This window comes from Larimichthys crocea, chromosome XIII (assembly GCF_000972845.2).
Source record: "Larimichthys crocea isolate SSNF chromosome XIII, L_crocea_2.0, whole genome shotgun sequence".
In the NCBI taxonomy this organism is placed as follows: domain Eukaryota; kingdom Metazoa; phylum Chordata; class Actinopteri; family Sciaenidae; genus Larimichthys; species Larimichthys crocea.
In genome coordinates, this window is record NC_040023.1 from 37,361,389 (window position 1) to 37,388,642 (window position 27,254).

Below are 27,254 nucleotides of genomic sequence, written 5' to 3' on the forward strand. Positions count from 1 at the left end.
TTGGAGCAGCAGTTGTTGTAATATCAGACATTGTTGCTACTGTCGTTGTTGTTTGTGCTACAGTTGTTGTTGCAGCATCAGTAGTTGTAGCCACAGCTATTGTTGTTGTTGGTACTTCAGTTGTTGTTGGGGCAGCAGTTGTTGTTTGTACTGCAGTTGTTGTTGGATCAATTGTTGTTCCAGGAGTTGCTGCTGGCACTGTTGTTGCAGCCGCTGTTGTTGTTGGGGCAGCCGTTGTTGTTGGTACTGCAGTTGTTGTTGCAGCAGTAGTAGTTGTAGCCACACCTGTTGCTGTTGTGGGTATTGCAGTTGTTGTTGCAGCAGTAGTTGTTGGAGCAGCTGTTGTTGTTGCCCCCACAGTCGTTGTTGTTGCAGTAGTTGTCGGGGCAGCTGTTGTTGTTGCTGCCAAACTTGTTGCAGCAGCTGTTGTTGTTGTTGCAGCAGTAGTTGTTGTTGGGGCAGCAGTTGTTGTTGCAACAGGTGTTGTTCCAGGTGTTGTTGATTGTACTGCAGTTGTTGTTGTTCTTGGGGCAGCCGTTGTTGTTGGTACTGCAGTTGTTATTGCAGCAGTTGTTGCTGTTAGGGCAGCAGTTGTTGTTGGGGCAGTAGGTGTTGTAACTTGAGCAGTTGTTGTTGGTACTGCAGTTCTTGTTGTAGCAGCAGTAGTTGTAGCCACAGCCATTGTTGTTGGTACTGCAGTTGTTGCAACAGGTGTTGTTCCCGTAGTTGTTGTTGGCACTCCAGTTGTCATTGCAGCATCAGTAGTTATAGCCACAGCTATTGTTGTTGTTTGTACTGCAGTTGTTGTTGGATCAATTGTTGTTCCAGGAGTTGCTGCTGGCACTGTTGTTGCAGCAGCTGTTGTTGTTGGGGCAGCCGTTGTTGTTGGTACTGCAGTTGTTGTTGCAGCAGTAGTAGTTGTAGCCACACCTGTTGCTGTTGTGGGTATTGCAGTTGTTGTTGCCCCCACAGTCGTTGTTGTTGCAGTAGTTGTCGGGGTGGCTGTTGTTGTTGCTGCCAAACTTGTTGCTGCCAGACGTGTTGCAGCAGTTGTTGTTGTTGTTGCAGCAGTAGTTGTTGGAGAAGCTGTTGTTGCCAAAGTTGTTGTTGGAGCAGCTGTTGTTGTTATTGCAACAGTAGTTGTTGAGGCAGCTGTTGTTGTTGTCCCCACAGTAGTTGCAGCAGTAGTTGTTGTTGCAGCAGTAGTTGTCGGAGCAGCTGTTGTTGTTGCCAAAGTTGTTGTTAGAGCACCTGTTGTTGTTGTTGCAGTAGTAGTTGTTGGAGCAGCTGTTGTTGTTGCAACAGTAGTTGTCAGTGCAGCTGTTGTTGTTGCCAAAGTTTTTGTTGGAACAGCTGTTGTTGTTGCAACAGTAGTTGTCGGTGCAGCTGTTGTTGTTGTTGCAGCAGTTGTTGCTGGAGCAGCTGTTGTTGTTGTAGCAACAGTAGTTGTTGGAGCAGCTGTTGTGGTTGTTGCAGCAGTACTTGTTGGGGCAGCTGTTGTTGTTGTTGCAGCCGTAGTTGTTGGGGCAGCTGTTGTTGTTTCCCTCACAGCCAGTGTTGCAGAAGCTGTTGTTGTTGTTGCAGCAATAGTTGTTGGAACAGCTGTTGTTGGAGCAGCTGTTGTTGTTGATGCAGCAGAAGTTGTTAGAGCAGCTGTTGTTCTCGCAGTAGTTGTTGTTGGAGGCACTGTTGTTTTTGCAGCAGTAGTTGTTGGAGTAGATGTTGTTGTTGCCAACGTCGTTGTTGGAGCAGGTGTTGTTGTTGGGACAGCTGTTGTTGTTGTCCCCACAGTTATTGCAGCAGTAGTTGTTGTTGGAGCAGCAGTTGTTGTTGTTGGGGCAGCCGTTGTTGTTGGCACACCTGTTGCTGTTGTGGGTATTGCAGTTGTTGTTGCAGCAGTAGTTGTTGGAGCAGCTGTTGTTGTTGCCCCCACAGTCATTGTTGTTGCAGTAGTTGTCGGGGCGGCTGTTGTTGTTGCTGCCAAACTTGTTGCTGCCAGACGTGTTGCAGAAGCTGTTGTTGTTGTTGCAGCAGTAGTTGTTGGAGAAGCTGTTGTTGCCAAAGTTGTTGTTGGAGCAGCTGTTGTTGTTGTTGCAGCAGTAGTTGTTGGAGCAGTTGTTGTAGTTGTTGCAACAGTAGTTGTTGAGGCAGCTGTCAGTGTTGGCCCCACAGTTGTTGCAGCAGTACTTGTTGTTGGAGCAGCAGTTGTTGCCACAGCTGTTGTTGTTGCAATCACAGTTGTTGTTATTGGGGCAGCAGTAGTTCTTGGAGCAGCTGTTGTTGTTGCCAAATCTGTTGTTGGAGCAGCTGTTGTTGTTGTTGCAGCCGTAGTTGTTGGGGCAGCTGTTGTTGTGTCCCTCACATCCAGTGTTGCAGCAGCTGTTGTTGTTGTTGCAGCAATAGTTGTTGGAACAGCTGTTGCTGTTGTTGCAGGTGTTGTTGTTAATGCAGCAGTAGTTGTTGGAGCAGGTGTTGTTGTTATTGCAACAGTAGTTGTTGAGGCAGCCGTTGTTGTTGTCCCCACAGTAGTTGCAGCAGTAGTTGTTGTTGCAGCAGTAGTTGTCGGAGCAGCTGTTATTGTTGCCAAAGTTGTTGTTAGAGCACCTGTTGTTGTTGTTTCAGTAGTAGTTGTTGGAGCAGCTGTTGTTGTTGCAACAGTAGTTGTCAATGCTGCTGTTGTTGTTGCCAAAGTTTTTGTTGGAACAGCTGTTGTTGTTGCAGCAGTAATTGTTAGAGCAGCTGTTGTTGTTGTTGCAGCAGTAGGTGTTGGAGTAGCTGTTGTTGTTGTCAAAGTTGCTGTTGGAGCAGCTGTTGTTGTTGATGCAGCAGAAGTTGTTAGAGCAGCTGTTGTTGTCGCAGTAGTTGTTGTTGGAGCCACTGTTGTTGTTGTTGCAGCAGTAGTTGTTGGAACAGCTGTTGTTGTTGTCAAAGTTGTTGTTGGAGCAGCTGTTGTTGTTGATGCAGCAGAAGTTGTTAGAACAGCTGTTGTTGTTGCAGTAGTTGTTGTTGGAGCCACTGTTGTTGTTGTTGCAGCAGTAGTTGTTGGGACAGCTGTTGTTGTTGCCACCGTAGTTGTTGTTATTGAGGCAGTAGTTGTTGTTGGAGCAGTGGTCGTTGTTACAGCAGAAGCTCCCGCAGTTGTTGTTGGAGCAGCTGTTGTGGTCGGTGCAACAGCAGTTTTTGGAGCAATTGTTGTTGTTGTTGTTGCAGCAGTAGTTGTTGGAGCAGCTGTTGTTGGAGTAGCTGTTGTTGTTTCAACAGCAGTTGTCGGTGCAGCTGTTGTTGTTGCCAAAGTTGTTGTTGGAGCAGCTGTTGTTGTTGTTGCAGCAGTAGTGGTTGGAGCAGTAGTTGTAGTTGTTGCAACAGTAGTTGTTGGGGCAGCTGTCCTTGTTGACCCCACAGTTGTTGCAGCAGTAGTTGTTGTTGGAGCAGCAGTTGTTGCCACAGCTGTTGTTGTTTCAACAGCAGTTGTTGGAGCAGGTGTTGTTGTTGCCAAAGCTGTTGTTGGAGCAGCTGTTGTTGTTGATGCAGCAGTAGTTGTTGAAGCAAGTGTTGTTGTTTCAGCAGTAGTTGTTGGAGCAGCTGTTGTTGGAGTAGTTGTTGTTGCAACAGTAGTTGTCGGTGCAGCTGTTGTTGTTGCCAAAGTTGTTCTTGGAGCAGTTGTTGTTGTTGTTGTTGCAGCAGTAGTTGTTGGAGCAGTTGTTGTAGTTGTTGCACCAGTAGTTGTTAAGGCAGCTGTCGTCGTTGCCCCCACACTCGTTGCAGCAGTAGTTGTTGTTGGAGCAGCAGTTGTTGCCATAGATGTTGTTGTTGTTGGAGCAGCTGTTGTTGTTGTTGCAACAGTAGTTGTTGGGGCAGCTGTCGTTGTTGCCCCCACAGTTGTTGCAGCAGTAGTTTTTGTTGGAGCAGCAGTTGTTGTTGCAATCACAGTTGTTGTTATTGGGGCAGCAGTAGTTGTTGGAGCAGCTGTTGTTGTTGCCAAATCTGTTGTTGGAGCAGCTGTTGTTGTTGATGCAGCAGTAGTTGTTGAAGCAAGTGTTGTTGTTGTTTCAGCAATAGTTGTTGGAGCAGCTGTTGTTCGAGTAGCTGTTTGTGTTGCAACAGTAGTTGTCGGTGCAACTGTTGTTGTTGCCAAAGTTGTTCTTGGAGCAGTTGTTGTTGTTGTTGCAGCAGTAGTTGTTGGGGCAGCTGTCGTTGTTGTTGCAGCCGTAGTTGTTGGGGCAGCTGTTGTTGTTTCTCTCACAGCCAGTGTTGCAGCAGCTGTTGTTGTTGTTGCAGCAATAGTTGTTGGAACAGCTGTTGTTGTTGTCAAAGTTGTTGTTGGAGCAGCTGTTGTTGTTGATGCAGCAGAAGTTGTTAGAGCAGCTGTTGTTGTCGCAGTAGTTGTTGTTGGAGCCACTGTTGTTGTTGTTGCAGCAGTAGTTGTTGGAGTAGATGTTGTTGTTGCCAACGTTGTTGTTGGAGCAGGTGTTGTTGTTGGGACAGCTGTTGTTGTTGTCCCCACAGTCATTGCAGCAGTAGTTGTTGTTGGAGCAGCAGTTGTTGTTGCCACCATAGTTGTTGTTATTGAGGCAGTAGTTGTTGTTGGAGCAGTGGTCGTTGTTACAGCAGAAGCTCCCGCAGTTGTTGTTGGAGCAGCTGTTGTGGTAGGTGCAACAGCAGTTTTTGGAGCAATTGTTGTTGTTGTTGTTGCAGCAGTAGTTGTTGGAGCAGCTGTTGTTGGAGTAGCTGTTGTTGTTTCAACAGCAGTTGTCGGTGCAGCTGTTGTTGTTTCCAAAGTTGTTGTTGGAGCAGCTGTTGTTGTTGTTGCAGCAGTAGTTGTTGGAGCAGTAGTTGTAGTTGTTGCAACAGTAGTTGTTGGAGCAGCTGTTGTTGGAGTAGCTGTTGTTGTTGCAACAGTAGTTGTCGGTGCAGCTGTTGTTGTTGCCAAAGTTGTTCTTGGAGCAGCTGTTGTTGTTGATGCAGCAGTAGTTGGTGAAGCAAGTGTTATTGTTGTTTCAGCAGTAGTTGTTGGAGCAGCTGTTGTTGGAGTAGCTGTTGTTGCAACAGTAGTTGTCGGTGCAGCTGTTGTTGTTGCCAAAGCTGTTGTTGGAGCAGGTGTTGTTGTTGATGCAGCAGTAGTTGTTGAAGCAAGTGTTGTAGTTGTTGCAACAGTAGTTGTCGGTGCAGCTGTTGTTGTTGCCAAAGTTGTTCTTGGAGCAGTTGTTGTTGTTGTTGCAGCAGTAGTTGTTGGAGCAATTGTTGTAGTTGTTGCACCAGTAGTTGTTGGGGCAGCTGTCGTTGTTGCCCCCACAGTCGTTGCAGCAGTAGTTGTTGTTGGAGCAGCAGTTGTTGCCACAGCTGTTGTTGTTGGAGAAGTTGTTGTTGTTGCAATCATAATTGTAGTTGTTGGGGTAGCTGTTGTTGTTGCCTTCACAGTAGTTGTTGCAGCAGTAGTTGTTGTTGGAGCAGCTGTTGTTGTTGTTGCAGCAATAGTTGTTGGAGTAAGTGTTGTTGTTGTTTCAGCAGTAGTTGTTACAGCAGCTGTTGTTGTTGTAACAGTAGTTGTTGGAGCAGTTGTTGTAGTTGTTGCAACAGTAGTTGTTGGGGAATGTGTCGTTGTTGCCCCCACAGTCGTTGCAGCAGTAGTTGTTGTTGGAGCAGCAGTTGTTGCCACATCTGTTGTTGTTGGAGAAGCTGTTGTTGTTGTTGTTGCAGTAGTAGTTGTTGGGGCAGCTGTTGTTGTTGCCCCTACAGTCATTGCAGCAGTAGTTGTTGCTGGAGCAGCAGTTGTTGCCACAGCTGTTGTTGTTGCCATCACAGTTGTTGTTATTGGGGCAGTGGTCGTTGTTACAGCAGCAGTTGTTGTTGGAGCAGCTGTTGTGGTTGTTGCAGCAGTACTTGTTGGGGCAGCTGTTGTTGTTGCTGCAGCCGTAGTTGTTGGGACAGCTGTCGTTGTTGTCCCGACAGTCGTTGCAGCAGTGGTTGTTGTTGGAGCAGCAGTTGTTGTTGCCACCATAGTTGTTGTTATTGCGGCAATAGCTGTTGTTGGAGCAGTGGTCGTTGTTACAGCAGCAGTTGTTCCCACAGTTGTTGTTGGAGGAGCTGTTGTGGTTGTTGCAGCAGTACTTGTTGGGGCAGCTGTTGTTGTTGCTGCTGCAGCCGTAGTTGTTGGGACAGCTGTCGTTGTTGTCCCCACAGTCGTTGCAGCAGTAGTTGTTGTTGGAGCAGCAGTTGTTGCCACAGCTGTTGTTGTTGGAGAAGCTGTTGTTTTTGCCATCGCAGTTGTTGTTATTGGGGCATTAGTTGTTGTTGGAGCAGTGGTCGTTGTTACAGCAGCAGTTGTTCCCGCAGTTGTTGTTGGAGCAGCTGTTGTAGTTGTTTCAACAGTAGTTGTTGGAGCAGCTGTCGTTGTTGCCCCCACAGTTGTTGCAGCAGTAGTTGTTGTTGGAGCAGGAATTGTTGCCATCTCAGTTGTTGTTGTCACAGTAGTTGTTGTTGGAGCAGGTGTTGTTGTTGTTGCAGCAGTAGTTGTTGGAGCAGCTGTTGTTGTTGATGCAGCAGTAGTTGGTGAAGCAGGTGTTATTGTTGTTGTTGTTGTTTCAGCAGTAGTCGTTGAAGTAGCTGTTGTGGTTGTTGCAGCAGTACTTGTTGGGGCAGCTGTTGTTGTTGTTGCAGCCGTAGTTGTTGGTGCAGCTGTTGTCGTTTCCCTCACAGTCGTTGTTGCAGCAGCTGTCGTTGTTCTCCCCACAGTCGTCACAGCAGTAGTTGTTGGAGCAGCAGTTGTTGCCACAGGTGTTGTTGTTGGAGAAGTTGTTGTTGTTGCAATCATAATTGTAGTTGTTGGGGCAGCTGTTGTTGTTGCCTTCACAGTAGTTGTTGCAGCAGTAGTTGTTGTTGGAGCAGCTGTTGTTGTTGTTGCAGCAGTAGTTGTTGGAGCAGTAGTTGTTGTTGCCAAAGTTGTTGTTGGAGCAGCTGTTGTTGTTGCAACAGTAGTTGTTGGAGAAGCCGTCATTGTTGCCTCCACAGTCTTTGCAGCAGTAGTTGTTGTTGGAGCAGCAGTTGTTGTCACAGCTGTTGTTGTTGGAGAAGCTGTTGTTGTTGCCATCGCAGTTGTTGTTATTGGGGCAGTAGTTGTTGTTGGAGCAGTGGTCGTTGTTACAGCAGCAGTTGTTCCTGCAGTTGTTGTTGGAGCAGTTGTTGTTGTTGTTGCAGCCGTAGTTGTTGGGGCAGCTGTCGTTGTTGTCCCCACAGTCGTTGCAGCAGTAGTTGTTGTTGGAGCAGCAGTTGTTGTTGCCAAAGTTGTTCTTGGAGCAGCTGTTGTTGTTGATGCAGCAGTAGTTGCTGGAGCAGGTGTTGTTTTTGTTGTTGTTGGAGCAGTAGTTGTTGGAGCAGCTGTTGTTGGAGCAGCTGTTGTTGTTGCAACAGCAGTTGTCGGGGCACCCGTTGTTGTTGTTGGAGCAGTAGTTGTTGCGACAGTTGTTGTTAGTGGTGTTGTTGCAGCAGCCGTTGTTGTTGCAGCAGTAGTTGTTGCCCCGGTTGTTGTTGTTGGTGCAGCTGTTGTTGTTGCAGCAGTAGTTGTTGTGGCAGCTGTTGTTGTTGCCACTAAAGTTGTTGTTGGTACAGTGGTTGTTGTTGCAGCAGCAGTTCTTGCAGCAGTAATTGTTAGAATTAAGAAAAATGATATGATCCTTCTGATACCCATCTTGTCTTCTGTTGAAGATATAAAATCAAACAACAGACTTACTTGAAGTATCACATTTACTACTTTCTCATGTTATAACTTTTTCTATGATGGTTTTGTTGAAATGCCTGTAAGAATACTTTTTATTTAAATAAAAATTTTTGACATACAATTAGAACAGGGTATGTTAAGAGATAACATCTAAACAGTAAAAAGAAACTTCACACCCATTATATCGTATATATCAGGGCTAGTCAATTATGATTTCAGGAGGTCCAGATAGATAAGGTTTCCTCATGTTCAGGTCCGCAACATTAACCTGTTTAGGTTTCATTATAATTTAGTTATTAGGGCTGTCAAGCAAGTAAAAAAACTAATCTAATTAATTATAGGCTCTCTGATTAATTAATCTAAATGAATTGAACACATTTTTTAACAGCATTGAAACATTTTCAAACATATTTTAGAGCAAACTGAATTTAGTAGCTGAATAAACCAATGAAAAATATTTTAAACATGAAAGTTCAATATGTTTTATATGAAAATATACATATTTAATATGAGCATCTCAGGACAAACCTCCAACCTCAACCTGACAGCACATTAACTTTTTTCCAACATCTTATGAATCAAAATAAAGTTCAGTTAGCTCAGAGGATGCTCTCTGTAAAACCTCTGCCTGTCCTCTAACACTGACATTGACCTGTAGTCCATTTAGTATGGCAGTTCGCTCGGTATTGCTTCTCATCTGCCTCCGTCATGTTTACAAAGAAGGTGTAGGCGGAGCCTTTTTTCAACTTAAAGGTGGCACCAGCAGGTACCACGCAGCCTGATTCTAAAATTTCTATTTAATCACGGATGGCAATGAGCATTTGGGGAGCATTACCACCTACTGTGCTGGAGAGTGGGCTGAAGTTTCCTAATTCCGTAGTGGACGCCGCCTGATTGATCTGCGTAATTTTTTTAATCATGTTATATTTTCTAGAATTATTCGGAATTAATAAAATCATTTGACAGCCCAATTAGTTATACATTACAATAATTTTATATTGTGTTGTATCAACATCTGCACTTTGTGAAGTCAACTACTCAAATCAAACAAAGAAAGCTATAATTCAACATCATGGTATATAGAGCTTTCTTCGTCTTCCGACCACTCAAAGCGCTTTTACACTACATATCTCATTCACACATTCAGACACATTCATACATTAGCTGCCATGCATTCTATTCTATATTAGCTGCTATGCAAGGTGCCAACTGCTCATCAGTTTGAGGAGCTAACCATTCATACACATTCACACACTGATGGCACAGCCTTCAGGAGCAATTTGGGGTTCAGTATCTTGCCCAAGGACACTTCGACATGCAGACTGGAGGATCGAACCACCGATCATCTTAGTCATATTAATGTCAACAATATTTATTTTCAGTGACACTCTGGACTCTGGAGAGCTACATACAATAATACATAATACATCAAATGAATAGAAAAAAAAGTCAAAGCAAAGTAAGTTTGACATTCAACTTAGTAAATTATAAATAATAATAATATTAAATAATAGTAAAAAGTACTTTTATAATAATAATAATAATAATAATAATAATAGTACCACATTTCATTCTCATCTAGTGAATGGAAAATGACTGCTTCCCAAATCACTTCTTCAAATTTCACTGTCTGTGAGGAGACTATCCAGAAGAAAAAACATACTGAAATGTCTTTGAGTAAAGCAGTGAAACCCTGTTAGCAGGAATGCTACAAGCTGCCCTCTGATATCTGAACAATGATGAAAAAATAAATAAATATATATATAAACAAAAAAATGTACTTTCTTACCCATGAAATCATAGAAGATAAAAAGTCATAAATCCTGTTTTCTGTTTGTTTCAAATGTTGTTTTGTTTATTTTGTGTTCTTTGTTAACTGAGTCTCAAGCTGAACTGTGATAAAACCTTCCACCCCTTATGTGCAGTCACATCTGTTAAGCCTTTATATACTGGAACAGAAAAATGCTAATGAGCGTGACTCAGGTGATATATTTCTAAATATTGTGGCAAACCCAAATCAAATCATAAATTATGGAAGCTCGAGTTGTCAATCTGTCATTCTCACTATGCCGGTTACTCCCTTCTTTTGTTCTCTGTGCATTCCATCTATTTGAATGCCGACAGAAGTTGCACCTGTGTGACAAGTAGTAACAAAGAAATTAAGATGTAGTGACGTGGTAATGGAGCAGGAACAAAGGCAAGAAAAGAAAACTAATTTATATGATGATTTGAATAGACAAAGATATTGACCACACATTGTACATGATATTTGGCATTATAAGAGAATATCTGTAAACAGAAGATAAAATGTATATGACACATTAAAAGAAAAGCGTTTCATCTCATCTTCCGCTGAGTGAGAAGAAATCCAAATTAAATTAATAATATTTATGAGGGGTTCTAGGAGACAAATGTTTTCCTGCAGTCAATAAACCCTGACTCTTTCCTTCATTCATCATGTACTACACGTGCTATGACCAAAAATGTAGCTTTAAATATTCCTTTGTTTTTTTCTCTTTCCTGACCTTTGTGTCTCGTGCATCAGGTTCACTTCTCCCTGGATTTACATCTTACTGTCTGCCTGCCTGTTTCCAGCCCAGCTATGGATCAACACACTCAACCTTCACCTTACTGAATAACTGCCATTGTCTGTTCTTGGGTAAAGAAGATATCTAGATAATACAAACCAATTTTCTTCACGGACCACATTCATTCTCATCTAGTGAATGGAAAATGACTGCTTCCCAAATCACTTCTTCAAATTTCACTGTCTGTAGAGAGAATATCCAGAAGAAAAAACATACTGAAATGCTTTGAGTAAAGCAGTGAAACCCTGTAGCAGAATGCTACAAGCTGCCCTCTGATATCTGGAACAATGATATCTGACCAATGATGAAAAAAAAAAAAATAAATATATATATATTGTGTGTGTGTTGTGTGTGTGTGTAAACAAAAAAATGTACTTACTTACCCATGAAACATAGAAGATAAAAAGTCATAAATCCTGTTTCTGTTTGTTTCAAATGTTTGTTTGTTGTTTATTTTGTGTTCTTTTTGTTAACTGAGTTCACAGCTGAACTGTGATAAAACCTTCCACTTATGTGACAGTCCACATCTGTTAAAGCCTTTATATACTGGAACAGAAAAATGCTAATGAGCGTGACTCAGGTGATATATTTCTAAATACTGTGGCAAATCATAAGTTATGGAAGCTCGAGCTGTCAATCTGTCATTCTCACTATGGCGGTTACTCCCTTCTTTTTTTCTCTGTGCATTCCATCTATTGAATGCCGACAGAAGTTGCACCTGTGTGACAAGTAGTAACAAAGAAATAAGATGTAGTGACGTGGTAATGGAGCAGGAACAAAGGCAAGAAAAGAAAACTAATTATATGATGATTGGAATAGACAAAGAATTGACCACATATTGTACATGGATATTTGGCATTATCAGAGAATATCTGTAAACAGAAGATCAAATGTATATGGACACATTAAAAGAAAAGCGTTTCATCTCATCTTCCTTCTCTGAGTGAGAAGAATCCAATCAAATTAGATAATATTTATGAGGTGTTCATGAGACAAATGTTTCTCCTGCAGTCAATAAACCCTGACTCTTTCCTTCATTCATCATGTACTACACGCTATGACCAAAAATGTAGCTTTAAATATTCCTCTTGTTTGTTTCTCTTTCCTGACCTTTGTGTCTCTCGCTGCATCAGGTTCACTTCCCCTGGGATTTACATCTTACTGTCTGCCGCCTGTTTTCCAGCCCAGCTATGGATCAACACACTCAACTCACCTTATGAATAACTGGCCATGTCCTGTTCTTGGGTAAAGAAGATACTAGATAATACACCACTTTTCTTCACAGGACCACATTATCTATTCTCATCTAGTGAATGGAAAATGACTGCTTCCCAAATCATTTCTTCAAATTTCACTGTCTGTGAGGAGACTATCCAGAAGAAAAAACATACTGAAATGTCTTTGAGTAAAGCAGTGAAACCCTGTTAGCAGGAATGCTACAAGCTGCCTCTGATATCTGAACAATGATATCTGACCAATGATGAAAAAAAAAAAAAAAATAATATATATATATATATATATATATGTGTGTGTGTGTGTGTGTGTGTGTGTGTGTAAACGAAAAAATTTACTTACTTACCCATGAAATCATAGAAGATAAAAAGTCATAAATCCTGTTTCTGTTTGTTTCAAATGTTTGTTTGTTTATTTTGTGTTCTTTTTGTTAACTGAGTTCACAGCTGAACTGTGATAAAACCTTCCACCTAATGTGACAGTCCCACATCTGTTAAAGCCTTTTATTACTGGAACAGAAAAATGCTAATGAGCGTGACTCAGGTGATATATTTCTAAATACTGTGGCAAATCATAAGTTATGGAAGCTCGAGCTGTCAATCTGTCATTCTCACTATGGCGGTTACTCCCTTCTTTTGTTCTCTGTGCATTCCATCTATTTGAATGCAGACAGAAGTTGCACCTGTGTGACAAGTAGTAACAAAGAAATTAAGATGTAGTGACGTGGTAATGGAGCAGGAACAAAGGCAAGAAAAGAAAACTAATTTATATGATGATTTGAATAGACAAAGATATTGACCACATATTGTACATGATATTTGGCATTATCAGAGAATATCTGTAAACAGAAGATTAAATGTATATGGACACATTAAAAGAAAAGGGTTTCATCTCATCTTCCTCTGAGTGAGAAGAAATCCAAATCAAATTAGATAATATTTATGAGGTGTTCTATGAGACAAATGTATTCACTTCTTTTCCACTGCTGATCCACTGTTTTATTCACTGGCAGTGGAGTGTGTTAAAGCTGAACAATGATAAACTTAAAAATAGGTTAGTCTGGTTTCTGAAGAGGACATTGTGAAATTGTTAAGCACTAACGTGACCTGCTGTTCTATTTTTAATACTGTTATTATTTGTTACTTCCAATTCTCTGAATATCTGTGTGACTAGCTATGTGATCTTTCTCTCTGTTGTTTTTACATTGTACTTCTAAAGAGATCAGTCAGTCTCACATATTTAAATTATATACTGAAAACTCTCTCTGTGTCTCTCTATCTCTATCACAGGTTCCACTCCTACTGTAATCATTTTATCATTCATTGTGATTCATTGTCATTTTATCATTCATTGTGATTCATTGTCATTTTGTCTTCATGTAATTGTACAATATGTTGTGTTGATTTGTCCTTACACGTGACATCCATTGCACGTCTGTCCGTCCTGGGAGAGGGATCCCTCCTCTGTGGCTTTCCTGAGGTTTCTTCCACTTTTCCTTCATTTTTTTCCCTGTTAAAGGTTTTTGTGGGAAAGTTTTTCCTCACTGGAACCGAGGGTCTAAGGACAGAGGGTGTCACTCCCTGTACAGATTGTAAAGCCCTCTGAGGCAAAATGTGTCTTGCGAATTTGGGATATACAAATAAAATTTGATTTGATTTTAATTAATTTAAATTGAAAACATGCAGTGACAACAATATAAAATATTAAAATATAATACTTCCTTTTATTTTTGGGTGAGGCTGTGACTTGAGCCTCTATGAGGGGCCATTAAAGACATTATTCATTCTAGTCCTTTCACACACATATATTCTCCTCTCACACACATATATTCTCCTCTTACACACATATATTCTCCTCTCACATACATATATTCTCCCTCTTACACACATATATTCTCCCTCTTACACACATATATTCTCCTCTTACATACATATATTCTCCTCTTACACACATATTCTCCCTCTTAAAACATATATTCTCCTCTTACACACATATATTCTCCTCTCACATACATATATTCTCCTCTCACATACATATATTCTCCCTCTTACACACATATATTCTCCTCTTACACATATATTCTCCCTCTTACACACATATATTCTCCCTCTTACACACATATATTCTCCTCTCACATACATATATTTTCCTTTTACATACATATAATCTCCTCTTATACACTGTTACGGCCGCTGGCCTGTCTTTTTGTTTGTGTTCGCCTTCTTTTTCTCCTCTCCTCCTCCCCTCTAGGTTCTGCCCCTTTTCCTTTGCGTGTTGATGACTGATCTGTGGCCACTCAAGCGGGCAGGGCATATATAGGCAGGAGGTGGAGCCGGCGCTCTCTCTCTCTCTCATCCTGCGGTGGGCCTGTGTGGCAGAGACCGGGTGGTAACTGTGTGTGTGTGTGTGCGAGCGATCTGTTTCAGGAGTGAGCCGCGTAGCCGTGTGTGCGATCTGGCTCTGGAGTGAGCCACGTAAAAAGCTGGTGATTCGGCTCCCTGTGTTTTGGGGGAGTCCGTCCTGAGTTAACTTGTTTTCTTCTTTTATTTGTAAATAAACTTATTTTCTTGGTTACATTGTCTACCGTTTTCTGTCAAGACTCCCGGTTATTTAATTATATGTTACTCCCTCATCCCCTGGTCCAACTGGGGACGTAACATATTTGGGGGCTCGTCCGGGATCGTTTTGTAAGAAAGCGGTGGCGTTCTACTGATTGGAGACAGTGTTTTTGTTTCTGTGGCTGTCACGGAGGTGTTAATGTCGGAGTGTTGTTCACTGAGCGGCCTTTCCAAGGCGGTTTTCCTCAGCTAGTTAGGGGAGTGTTCAGCTAGATTATCCAATCCTTCCAACGGGCACTCGTTTATTATTTTGCCTTTTCTATTTTCGGAGTAATCGGTGGGAACAAATTCTCTGTTGGGGGTGGGCATCTCACGGCTTCGGTCAGTGAAGTTCAGCCTTTAAAGTCGCCTCGAGCCCAGTGTGCTCCAGATGATAAGTAGGTATAGCTTTGTCTTGGTAGGCACTGGGAGAAACTGTGCATGTCTGTGTGTGGGGACATCTGACATTTGCAGACTGACGGGTTTCCTCTGTCAATTGTGTGTGGCTCGGCCGTAGATCGTGTGGTGCTTGCCGTTTATTACAGTGTGTGTGCGTCTTGGTGGCGGTGGGTATGGCAGCATTTAACATTAACAAGATGGTGGCGAATCCTTCGCTTGGACAGCTTGACAAATGTAAAAAGAGCGAGCTATGTGAGATCGCTGAATATTTTGGTGTGGCCGTTTCAAGTACTCTTGTAAAAGCAGAGTTAAAGGCCGTTGTGTTGGACCGGTTACTGGCTGAAGGGGTACTTGGCTTACCAGCGTTGGCGGAGTCTCCAGTGATGACGGGTGGGGATGATCCTCTGGTAGGGGACGCGAACGGGCAGCTGAACCTCGGTTGGCCAGCGTTACACCTGACGCACGGAGTGGTGGGGTGGAGGTGAATTGCTGCAGTTTGTCCCGCACTCTATCGAGTCATCTCCTGGTTCTAGGGTAGATGCCCGGTTAAAGGTACGCTTAGCTCGTCTCCAGTTGGAGAAAGAGGAGTGCGTGCATGAGCGCGAGTTTCAGCTCCGGAGGGAGTTGGAGCTCAAAAGGTTGGAGGCAGAGACAACCATTAAACTGCGTCAATTAGAAATGCAGGTTAGCTCAGTTCATGTTTCTGATGGTGTCCAGCGACCGTCAGGAGCAGCTGCTTCCACATTTGATGTAAGTAAACACATTTCGCTTGTTCCTGTGTTTCGGGAGTCTGAAGTGGAGTCCTACTTCGGCGCCTTTGAGCGTATTGCGGCTGCTTTACACTGGCCGAGGGATGTCTGGGCTATACTTTTGCAGTGCAGGTTGGCAGGCAAGTCTCAGGAGGCTTGTGCGTCTCTGTCGGTGGAAGACAGCTTAATTTGAGAAGGTGAAGAGTGTGATTTTGCGTGTTTACGAGTTAGTGCCCGAGGCATATCTGCAGCGTTTTCGAGGGCTGAAAAAAATGTCAGGTCAGACGTATGCTGACTTCGCGAGGAAGAAAGGCATTTTATTTGACAGGTGGTGTACAGCATGTAAGGCTGAAGATCGGACCTCACTGCGTGAATTGATGTTGCTGGAGGAGTTCAAAAACTGTTTGCCTGAGTGTATTGTGGTGTATTTGAATGAACAGAAAGTAAGCAATCTGCAGCACGCTGCTTCTCTGGCGGAGGAGTTTGCACTGACGCATAAGGTGACTTTTCTCATACGCGATTTTCCAGCTCATGAAAGTGCTCAGAAGCCTGACACTTTTCATAAACGTAGTGAAATGTTTGCTGTTCGTGCCTCTGTGCCCTCACCCAGCGAAAAGGGGGAGAGATTGTGTTATTATTGTACCAAGCCTGGTCATCTAATTACTGATTGTGTGGCATGGAAGAAGAAGCAGCAGGTGGGTGGCACAAAACAACCTAAAGGTGTGGGTTTGGTTAAAACTGTATCTCCCTGTAACCAGGTCACTCCGCGAAGAGAGCCTGATGAATGTTTCAAACCTTTAATTTTCGAAGGTTTGGTGTCTCTCTCAGGGAAAGCTGAGGATCAGCATCCTGTCATGGTGTTGCGGGACACCGCCTGCTCTCAATCCCTCATTCTTTCCAATATCCTGCCTTTAAACGCCCAGTCAGACTGTGAGGGCAGTGCGGTTGTGAGGGGTATTCAAATGGGGTTTGTGCCTGCGCCTCTTCATAGTGTCCATGTTCAGACAAAACTAGTAACAGGTTTTTTCCCAACGGCTGTTCAAAACAGTTTTCCTATTGATGGGGTTGACTACATCATGGGCAATGACATTGCAGGTGGTAGAGTGTATCCGGTTGCAGAGGTGGTGACTGTGCCAATTTCAAATCCCAAATCTGATAGCCTAGCTAAGTGTCGTCCAGGCGTATTTACTGTATGTGTGTTAACTCGGGCTCAGGCTCGGAGGCAGGATGAGGATGCGCTCTCCGACTCTGTATTTCCCTCTAATCTATTCTAGCGAAAGAAACGTTGCCCCCTGGTGGCGATCCAGTGGGTGGTATAGAGAAGGAGCTAGAGCCGGTGCCAGAGTCTGACAGTCCTGTAGGTTCAGTGCCGCTGACCTGTGCATCGCTGGTTGATGCTCAGGAAAGTGATCCATCCTTGGCAAAATGTTTTGCTGAGGCTGCTGAGGATTTTAGTGAGGGCACTGACAAGCAGCCATTTTTTGTTGATGACAGGGAATACATAGGTGGACTTCACAGAAGAGTAAGGTAGAGGAGGACTGGAACACTGTGTTCCAGATTGTGCTGCCTGTAGGATGTCGCGAGCATGTGCTCAAGTTAGCACATGAGCACTTGTGCTCTGGTCACTTAGGTATCACAAAAACATATAATAGAGTCCTGAAACACTTCTTCTGGCCAGGGTTAAAAACTGATGTCGTAGGTTTCTGTAAAACATGTCATACCTGCCAGATTGTAGGAAAACCAAATCAGGTAGTGTTTCCAGCCCCTCTGCATCCAGTCCCTGCTGTTGGCGAACCCTTCGAGCATATGATTGTTGACTGTGTTGGCCCCCTACCTCGAACGAAGTCCGGTAACCAGTTTTTGTTAACCGTGATGTGTGTGTCAACTCGATTCCCTGAGGCTATCCCCTTACGAAAAATCACTGCCCCAACGGTAACAAAGGCATTGACAAAATTCTTCACCACCTTTGGTTTACCGAAGACAGTGCAGACTGACCAAGGAACAAACTTCCTTTCAAAAACCTTTCGACAAACCTTACTGTCACGAGTACTGATACTGGCAAGGAGAACCCAAAAGCACGACACTGAAGCAGACAAGTTCGAGGGAAGATCAGTTTACTAAGTCCAGAAACAGGCAGGGTCAAAACCAGGAGATCAAAAAACAGGCAAGCAAATCCGACGGGGGGCAGGCAGGAATCCAAAATCCACGACAGGCAAAAACAGGATCAGAACAGGAAGTCAAAAAACAGGGATTGCTGGAGAGCTTGGCGAAACAATACAAGACACTCTGGCAGGGATGAAATGAAAATGGACTAGTATATATACCCTGAGGAGCTAATGAGAAAATGGGCTGCAGGTGTGGAGATGGGCGGGGAAAACCAGGTGAGGGGAATGAGCTGATCAAGGAAGATGGGACCTGAAATGACAGGAGAGTACTTAAAGAGACAAGGGACCGAATAAAGAAAGACAGGGTGTTACACTTACAGTCTCTAGGTGTCTCTCATGCAGTGTCCAGCGCTTACCATCCTGAGTCACAGGGCGCTCTTGAACGCTGGCACCAGACCTTGAAGTCCATGCTGAAAAAGTACTGTCATGATACGGGGAGGGATTGGGACGAGGGTGTGCCTTTTGTGCTTTATGCTATCCGTGACGCTAAGCAGGAGTCTCTTGGGTTCAGTCCGTCTGAGCTTGTTTTTGGTCACAATGTGCGTGGTCCATTGAAAGTGTTAAAAGAGCAGTTTGTATCCCCTTCTCCTAAGTCTGACATGCTGAGTTTTGTTTCCTGGTGTAGGGAGCGTCTGCAGTTTGTGACCTCATTGGCGAAGGAGGCTCTTTCTTCAGCACAGGTTGGGATGAAACAACGGTTTGACCAAAAAGCGGTGAAAAGACTGTTCCTGCCAGGTGATCAGGTGCTGGTTCTGTTGCCTGTGCTTGGCTCTGCGCTTAGTGCTCGTTTCTCGGGTCCCTACTCGGTGGAGAGCAAAGTGTCTGACACAAACTACATCATTCACACCCCTGACCGTAGGAGAAAAAAACGCTTATGCCATGTTAACATGTTAAAATCTTATCTTCCCAGGGGAGAGACCATGCGAGGAGAGGCAGTCCGGGCAGAGCAGGACAATATCCCTGAGCCCATCGTTCCCAGGGTAGCCACTGCCTCTCTGGTGTGTGTGAAGTCCCCCTCTGATGATTTGGTATTACCCTCTGATGGTCAGCAGTGTGGTAGGTTGACAAATTCAGAGTTTCTGTCCAATATTGGTGTGCGCTTGTCGTATCTGCCCAAGTCTCAGCGTGATGATATACTCCAGCTGTTCCAATCCTACCCCGCTCTGTTCCACGATGTGCCCTCCCGTACCACCGTATTGGAGCATGACATTGATGTAGGTGCAGCCACTCCTATCAAGCAACACACCTATTGCTGCCCAGTAGCGAAAAGAGAAAAGATGAAGGAAGAGGTTAGCTACTTGGTAGAAAATGGTTTACATAAGCCCAGCTGCAGCCCCTGGAGCTTCCCATGTTTGCTAACCCCCCTTTTCCATTGCCCCATATGGAAGATTGCATTGACAGTATTGGCCCTGCTACCTTTATCACAAAATTAGACCTGCTTAAAGGGTACTGGCAAGTGCCACTAACGTCCCAAGTCTCTGACTTATCTGCATTTGTTACTCCTGACCACTTTCTGCAGTACACAGTCGTGGCCTTTGGCATGCGAAACGCTCCGGCTACCTTCCAGCGCTTAATGCACCTTGTGCTAGGAGACGTGCCTAGTTGTAATGTGTAACTCGATGATGTGGTAGTGTACTCAAGTGAATGGGAGGCCCACATGTTCAGCTTGAGGGAAGTGTTTCGACGGCTGGCTAACGCATCCCTAACACTTAACCTGGCCAAGTGTGAGTTTGGTAAGGCTATGGTCACGTACCTAGGGAAGCAGGTTGGTCAGGGGCAGGTGCGGCCGGTGGAGGCAAAAGTCGTGGAAGTGACTACAACCGAAGTAAAAACAAACCTAAAGCTGAAGAAACCCTAAACGTTGACGGAAAAGACCCGTGAACCTGAGTGACTAAGAGAGAGACAGAGAGCTGTTCTGTGTGTGAGTGAGCAGAGCAGGGCACAGCAACATAATACTGTCACAACGGAGTGATATGTTGGTGTTCATGTTTTTGTCTTGTGACTTCTTGTTTTATTTAGAAATTTACCTGCCCTCTCGTTTCAGATCACTTGCCCTTCCCTTGTGTGTCACCTGTTGCCATGATTCCTGATTGTCTCCACCTGTTCCCCATTACCTGTCTGTGTGTGTCTATATAGGTTCTGTGTCTCCCTTTGTCCTATGCCAAAGTGTTTTGTCTCATGTCTCATCACCAAAGCTAGCTCCAAAGTCTTGTTCAAAGCCACAGTGTGTATTTTCCTAAGTTTTTCCTGCCTCGAAAGAGTGATTTTCTGTTGTAACTTTCTTAGTCTAGCTTTTGGTTCCATAGTTCTTAGTAGTGATGGGAATTCCAGCTCTTTTTAGTGAGCCGGATCATTTGGCTCCCAAATGGCTCTTCATTTTACCACTTCGACCTTTTAGAATTTTAAAAACTATTTAGCGCTGACTTGTATGTGATTTGTATTTGAACACATATCACTTCAATTTCAATAAATTGTTGTTGCCAATTGCATTTACAGTTGTAAAATCCCTTGTAACTCCCTGAAACCACCCAATGATTGCACTAACTTGCTTCAAAAATCACTCTGCTACACAAAGCAGATAGAAAGGCCTGTAAAAACCTAGCAAAGAAGTTTTAAAAAAAGGACAGCTATTGACATTATATATATATATATATATATATACACACACACACACACACACACACACACACACAGTACTGAAAAAATTTGCCCACCACTGACATCTGGACTGTCAAGTGAGTTGAGATCCCTGATCCGCTGACACAACGGAAAAGTTAAAATAACAACCTGTGAGACGGATGACAGAGTGTCTTACTGTCTGGCCTTGCAAATGGGGAAGTGAAACCCCCCAGCAGACGGCCTGAAAATGGGGAACGAAGGGACTTTTCATTTATGCCAGTAATGTTAAGCCTTTGGACATTTAAAAAAATATATATGAGTGAGTAATGCATAAAGATAAAAATGAGCTAAGCTAAAATGTGATTAATGATGATTCTGTGTTTAAACAAATGCAAAAATGAACTGTTGAAATGAGTGTAACCATAAGAAAAGATTGTGATTATAAATGAAGATTCTGACTACTGGAGATTGTGAAATCATTGCAATAAGTTGGTAGCTAAGGTAAAAAATAATAACTAAATCATGCTGAGGGGTTGAGGAAGCGAAACTTGAGCAACCAGTCTGGAGAAAGGGTAAGAAGGGGATGAGAGAAGCAAACAGGAAACATCTGGAGGGACAAACAGAGAGGATGAACTATGACAATCACCACCTAATATGGTTGGACTCCAGCAAGTGACTCATTGTAGCCTGGTAGGGGGAAAATCCAACAAACGGGGAGTATAAGAGCCACTGCACAACGGAGATCGGGGTTATCCTCGTCAGCCGGCACCCAAGTTCGAGACATGCTGGACGACAGACCAAAACGGGAGCATTGAATCTACGGACTTAGACACCAAACCACAGAGAGGGAAGATGAACGGCCCAACATCGCAAGAGAAGAATCCGGTGAGCCACAGCTGGCAAGAGGGAGCCGAGCCAAGAAGGATAACCACCCCCAAACCAGCTGTGGGCCTCGACTGGACCAACCAGAATTCTTTTCGTGTTCCTCCTGCCGAAGACAGACTGTGGATGTCGGGGACTTTCTGGGCTTTGGACGAAGCCAGGGACTCTCGATGAAATCCAGCAGTTTGGCAGTCGTGAAAGGATTGGATCGACTGATCACCGCTTCACCCTTTCCCTCCCTCTCTCCAAATTGGACCAACCTCAGTAACTCAGCAACAGCCTTCGTATCAGGTTATCAAATTTATTAATATAAGGATAGTGATTTTAGAGGATAGGAGTAATCAAATCTGAATGAATTAAACTGTATGCTTGCCCTTGCTAAACTTCGCAATAAATATATCCACTGCAGTTAAAGATTAAGTTGTGGACCTCACATTTATGACATCTCCTACAGGGTGTAATCATGAGGTATAGTGTGTTCAACATCAAATAAGGTTCTAATAGGTTACTCTAGCCCACTGAAATTAACAGACCCTTGGGGCTCACTGTCCGAGCCACTAAAAAATATCCTAGCACCATACCAAGTGCACAGATCAATGAGAGGAGAGCTGCCGTGAACGTACGCGGCTAGTGTAGTATTTGGCCCACAGGGGCTATTCGGTCAGGTGCTATGGTCAGGTGCTATACTAGAGTAAGCAGGGTAGACGTGCGGATGAAGGCAGTTAGAAGCTTGGCGAATCTCCTCGCCACCAGCTTAAACAGTCCTCTAAACCGTCCCGATAGGGTAAGACCCACGGGCTTGAGGATCGGACCCGTGAGACGGAGAGCTGGGCCGAAACCACCTGTACAGGGGTAACTCGGGATCTAACAGGACAAATAAAACCAAAATGTTTTTGTATACAGTGCTCCCTCGTTTATCGCGGGGGATACGTTCTAAAAATAACCCACAATAAACGAAATCCGCGAAGTAAGTTTTACAATTATTATACATGTTTTAAGGCCGTAAAACCCCTAACCACACACTTTTATACACCTTTTTACACGCATTTTGTACAGTCCTCCCTTAGTTAATTAGGACGCAGAACACATGTGCGGTTCTCCCTTAGCCAATTTAGGACGCAGAACCCAATGCGCGTTCATACTGTACAGTACGCTGTAAAAAAAAGCATGCAAAATTACACTTAAAAAATCTGTGAAACAGCGAGTCCGTGAAAAGTGAACCGCGATATAGCGAGGGACGACTGTAGTGTAAAAAATAATATATTTTTGCACCACACTCCTCTCTTGTCTTCCCTTCTCTCTCTCCTTCAGCGTGTCTCCCTCCTCTTGTCTCTTGTCACCTCTCAGCAGTGCTACCCCCGCCCGTCCCTGCTTGGTGGTATGCTCCTTGTCAATCCTCACATGATTGGTTGCACAGCATGCATGTGACACCCGTAGCCAATGCCCGCAGTGCCTGCAGGTACTTTTCCTGAATAGAAAAGTAAAAAAAAAAAAAAACAATTTTTTTTAAATGACTCGTGGACGGACGGGAGCTGGCTCCCATCGTTCACTTTAAAGAGCCGACTCTTTGAACTGGCTCGTTCGCAACCGACACGTACTTCTTAGTTTAGTGGATTTATTGCCAGCCTCCCTTGGAGAGATTTTCAGTTCTTGGTTATAGTATATAAGGTACTGTCTAGCCTCCACCTTTCAGGAGAGTTTTTGTTTCTTTACCATTTTTTCTAGAAGTGGTTTAAGTTAATGTTTTGTAGCCTTTTGATTTTCCTCCTTAGGAGTGTTTTTTGTTAACTTTAGTTTGGCCTAGTTCTCCCTTCTGGGAGACTCATTTAGGTTAGTTTTCACAGCCTTATTGTTTTGGCTCACTCTGTCGAGAGGTTTTTGTCTCCAATAGAATCTGCTCACTGACACCTCAGCTTTTGAGTCCTGATTAGAGATGGGATTTATGGCTGTTTGGAGGGAGCCGGATCTTTGTGATCCGTTCATTTCAAAGAGCTGTTAAAAAAATTGGCTCATCTGGCTCATTTTTATATTTATTCACTTTTAGGAAGCTAGCTTGGGGTTAATTCATTTTATCCTGGAAATAAAATAATCAAAGGGAGGAATGATGGGCTGAAATTTGGATCAGAATAATTTCGAACTCCCACCAATTTCCCACCAATATTTGAGTTTGAATTATTCTGAAATATTGATTATAGCTTCATTTGACGAGTGGAAGAAATTTAAAGTCTGATATGGATTCACTGTAAATATTCCATTGCCATATCCCTTTGAGTTGACAGTGAGATCCCTATTTACCCTTTGTATAAAGTGTGTGTATGTGTGTAAAACTACTTTGACTTATGTGACTTATGAATACACAATAAAAAACACAGCAGGCTACAATAAAGTGCAAAAGCTTTTAGTGCAAAATTGTTCTTGTGTGGAAACACAATACAGAAACTCAAAACAATAAAATTTGAAATTAAAATGTTTCACACAAGAATATTTTCATAGAACTATGCAAATTGTTTTTAGAGCCAGACTTAAACGAAATTATTTTAAAGCAAATATTGCGCTTTAAGGCCAACTCACACCGGAGGCGTTACGGCCGCGTGACGGCTGCGCCGCGTTTTCCTTTGCCCGGCGTCAACTCACACTGGACGCGTGTCAGCCGTCATCCAAATGCTGCTCCTTTTTCTTTGGCTCATTTTTCAGAATGAGGACGGATGGTCCTTGCCTTCCTTTAGGCTCGCTGCCGACTCTGAGACGCTCGCTTTTTTTTTTTCCTCACTGAGGCACTCACTTGAAGGGAGCGTGAACAACTCAACAAGTACATTTGCCACAGAGGGCTTTACAATCTGTACAGGGAGTGACACCCTCTGTCCTTAGACCCTTGGTTCGAGTGAGGAAAAACTTGCCCACAAAAACCCTTTAACAGGGAAAAAAGGTGGAAGAGACCTCAGGAAGAGCCACAGAGGAGGGATCCCTCTCCCAGGACGGACAGACGTGCAATGGATGTCACGTGTACAGAACAAATCAACACAAACATACTGTACAATTACAATGAATGATAAAATGACAATGAATTACAATGAATGATAAAATGACAATGAATTACAATGAATGATAAAATGATTACAGTAGGAGTGGAACCTGTGATAGAGATAGAGATACACATACACAGCAGCAGCAAATCATTAACTATAAACTGTAATGGAGATATGGTAGTAATAATGACAGTAATAATATATGTAGTGGACGTCGTGCAGGATCACAGCAGCAGCCACGATCCATGAGAACCTGCTGGACAACACAGAAACTCCAGGGAGGAAGTTTGGTTAGTAACATGCATTAATGATACATGTATGTTTACAGATGGTAAGAGGGAGATAGAGTTTTCAGTAAGGGAGATGTGACTGCATCTTCAACCAATACCATGCCTGACTAGGCATAACCCTAAAAGAGACAGACACAGACAGAGAGAGAGAGAGAGAGAGAGAGAAAGAGAGAGAGGGGAGGGAAGGGGGTCCCCAGTCTAGTCCTATGGCAGCATAACTAAAGGATGATCTGAGCCAGCCCTAACTATAAGCTCTATCAGAAAGGAAAGTCTTAAGTCTACTCTTAACCTTACTCTTGTGTTAGGGTCACCACCGACCCGTTTCAGTTTAAACACACTGACAGCCACCTCCTCTCCCAATCATGCTCATTTGTCCAGTATAGCTGCAAATAAACAAAACAAACAAAGACAGGCCTGTCCAGATATATGAGGTCACTCATTTGCCTTGCAGAGGGCACATCTCCAATTTGGAGCATGCAAAAAAATTAAAAGATTTATGGTTTACTGGTGTTGAGGCTGCTCCTGCTGAAGGATTCAAGTAAAAAAATGATAGGATCTTTTGGAGTTTAGTACCTCAACATGCACATGGCAGGGCAGCTGCTGAAAATGTTATCACAATGACCCCTGGTATCACAAGGTTTGCTGTGACCAGAGTCATTGACATAAAAACATGTTTTGAGCTATGCAAGAAATATATCTGCAAAGAACACACAAAAAGTGTCACTTTTTGCCACACATGCATCTAAACACAGGCACGCACACACACACGTTCTTGCACACAGAGACTTTTACTCTGTGTAGCAGGACGGACTCATTGGTCCTGGGCATATTTACCGGTGTCGCAGCCTCGGCCAATCACAAGGGGAGACAGCCACATAAAGGCGGGCAGGATTTTTTTTTTTTTTTTTCATCCCTGCCAGAGTGTCTTGTATTTTTTTTTTCCTCACTCGAACCGAGGGTCTAAGGACAGAGGGTGTCACTCCCTGTACAGATTGTAAAGCCCTCTGAGGCAAATGTACTTTGTGACTTTGGGCTATACAAATAAAATTGATTTGATTTGATTTTGATTTGATGCACCTGTCCCCCTCTATATCCCTCGGTGCCCTCAAGACACAATACGTAACCGAGGCCCACTGATCTTGGATCTTGTGGCGGCCCCGTATACCAAGGTCTCGCAACCATACCAACTGGCCCTTCTTCAGAGGAACATCTCGCACATGTTGGTCATAGTTTTTCTTCCGGCGCTCGGCAGCAACCCTCAACCGCTCACGAGCTCCCTCAAAAGCTATCTGTAAGCGAGTTCGGTGCTCTTGGACCCACTCATGGACATTGCCGCAAACGGGATCCGGAACTCTCCCTAGCAGAAAATCCACTGGGAGTCTCGGCTCCTGGCCAAACATCAAGAGAAAGGGAGACTCACCAGTGGCCTGATGCGGGGTGGTGTTACAGGCGTACAGGACCTGGGGCAGACAGGAATTCCAGTCATGCTTACGGGACACGGGTAATGTACGCAGCAGGTCTTGGAGTGTTCTATTGAAGTGCTCACACTGCCCATTCCCTGAAGGATGGTATGGCGTGGTGCGAGACTTTTCTATACCATACAGAACACACAACTGCTGAATGAGAATACCCTCAAAACTATGTCCCTGGTCGGAGTGTATCCGTGCTGGAACACCGAATTTTGAAAACCACTCAACAACCAGGACCTGAGCTACAGTGGCAGCTCGCTGATCACGGGTAGGGACAGCCCACGTGTACTTTGTAAAAACATCCGTCATTACAAGGACGTTTTCCATGCCATTATGGCTGGGCTCCAGAATAGTAAAATCGATGGCAAGGATTTCGTTAGGCCGAGAGGCCAACAGGTGCCCCATAGCACTACGAGCGGCGGGTTGACTCACCTTGGCAACCTGGCACCTTTCACATGCCTGGCACCACTGTGCCACCTCAGCAGACATACCTGGCCAATAACATCGCTGGCGTAGGAGCTCCAAGGTCCTCTCGACCCCCTGATGACCATGCCCCTGGTGAACCTCAGTCAACACATTTGTTTTTAACGCTGCAGGCAACAACAACTGACACACTACCTCACCCCCATCTGGCCGAAAAACCTGCCGATACAAAACACCACTCCTTTCGGCCAACCGATCCCACTGCCGAAGCAACACCAAGGCTGACTGGGACAACTGTTTCCGCTCCTCCTTGTTGGGACGCTGTCCACGTGCCCAGAAAGCCAAGACTTCCTGGATAACGGGGTCAGTGTGTTGGAGCGTGGCAATGTCAGAGGGGGGCTGATGGGGCAAAGCTGCAATGGTGGCTTGTGTCATATCTACCCTGTCTATTTGTGGGGCCTGCTGCAAGGGCTTTGGGAGCGATGTACCATGGACCATGGCTTGTATATCCTGTGGTTTGGGGGAATGCTGACGAGAGAGAGCATCAGCGTTCTTATTGCTGCGGCCTGAACGGTACTTGAGTTCAAAGTCAAACGATGCAAGCTGGGCTGCCCAACGCTGTTCGGTGGCCCCCAACTTGGCGGATGACAGGTGACTCAAGGGGTTGTTGTCGGTGTAAACGACACATTTATGGCCCAACAGGTACTCCCTAAATTTCTCCATCATTGCCCACTTGAGCGCCAAAAACTCCAACTTCATGGAGCTGTAATTGCTCATATTGCGTTCAGTGGGCCTCAAACCGCGGCTCGCATAGGCTATGGGCCTAACCTTACCATGCTGTTCCTGTGATAAAACAGCTCCAAGACCACCATAGCTGGCGTCCACCTCCAGAATGAATGGGAGGTTGAAGTCAGCATATGCCAGAACAGGTGCAGAGGTGAGACGGGCTTTCAGTGCCTCAAAACTATGGCAACACTCTTCCGTCCAACGACCAGAAACTGTCTGATCTACTCGCTTGGGTTTGAGACCTGCCAGCTCTGCCACCAGCTTGTGCAGAGGTGCAGCCAACCTTGCAAAACCCTCCACAAAGCGGCGGTAGT

At 44.2% G+C, this 27,254-nt stretch overlaps 1 protein-coding gene across 1 annotated transcript; it reads right to left on the reverse strand.

Moving 5' to 3' along the window:
* Positions 1-812: 812 nt before the first annotated feature.
* On the reverse strand, positions 813-7,684 carry LOC113747456 (mucin-5AC-like). The gene is made up of 8 exons (XM_027287292.1): positions 7,681-7,684; positions 6,695-7,296; positions 6,158-6,472; positions 4,715-4,852; positions 4,505-4,678; positions 4,295-4,381; positions 3,122-3,153; positions 813-1,116 (listed from the first exon to the last, which is right to left on the reverse strand). The coding sequence occupies exons 1-8, from the start codon at positions 7,682-7,684 to the stop codon at positions 813-815; spliced, it is 1,656 nt and encodes a 551-aa protein (XP_027143093.1).
* Positions 7,685-27,254: the final 19,570 nt, after the last annotated feature.

Coding starts and splice junctions, on each gene's coding strand:
- LOC113747456 (XM_027287292.1), bottom strand. Junction 6,473..6,694: donor CAGCTGCTGCAACAACGACT/GTGAGGGAAACG, acceptor GCTCCAACAACA/ACTACTGTGACAACAACAAC. Junction 3,154..4,294: donor CTTTGACAACAACAACAGCT/GTTCCAACAACT, acceptor CGACCACAACAG/CTGCTCCAACAACAACTGCG.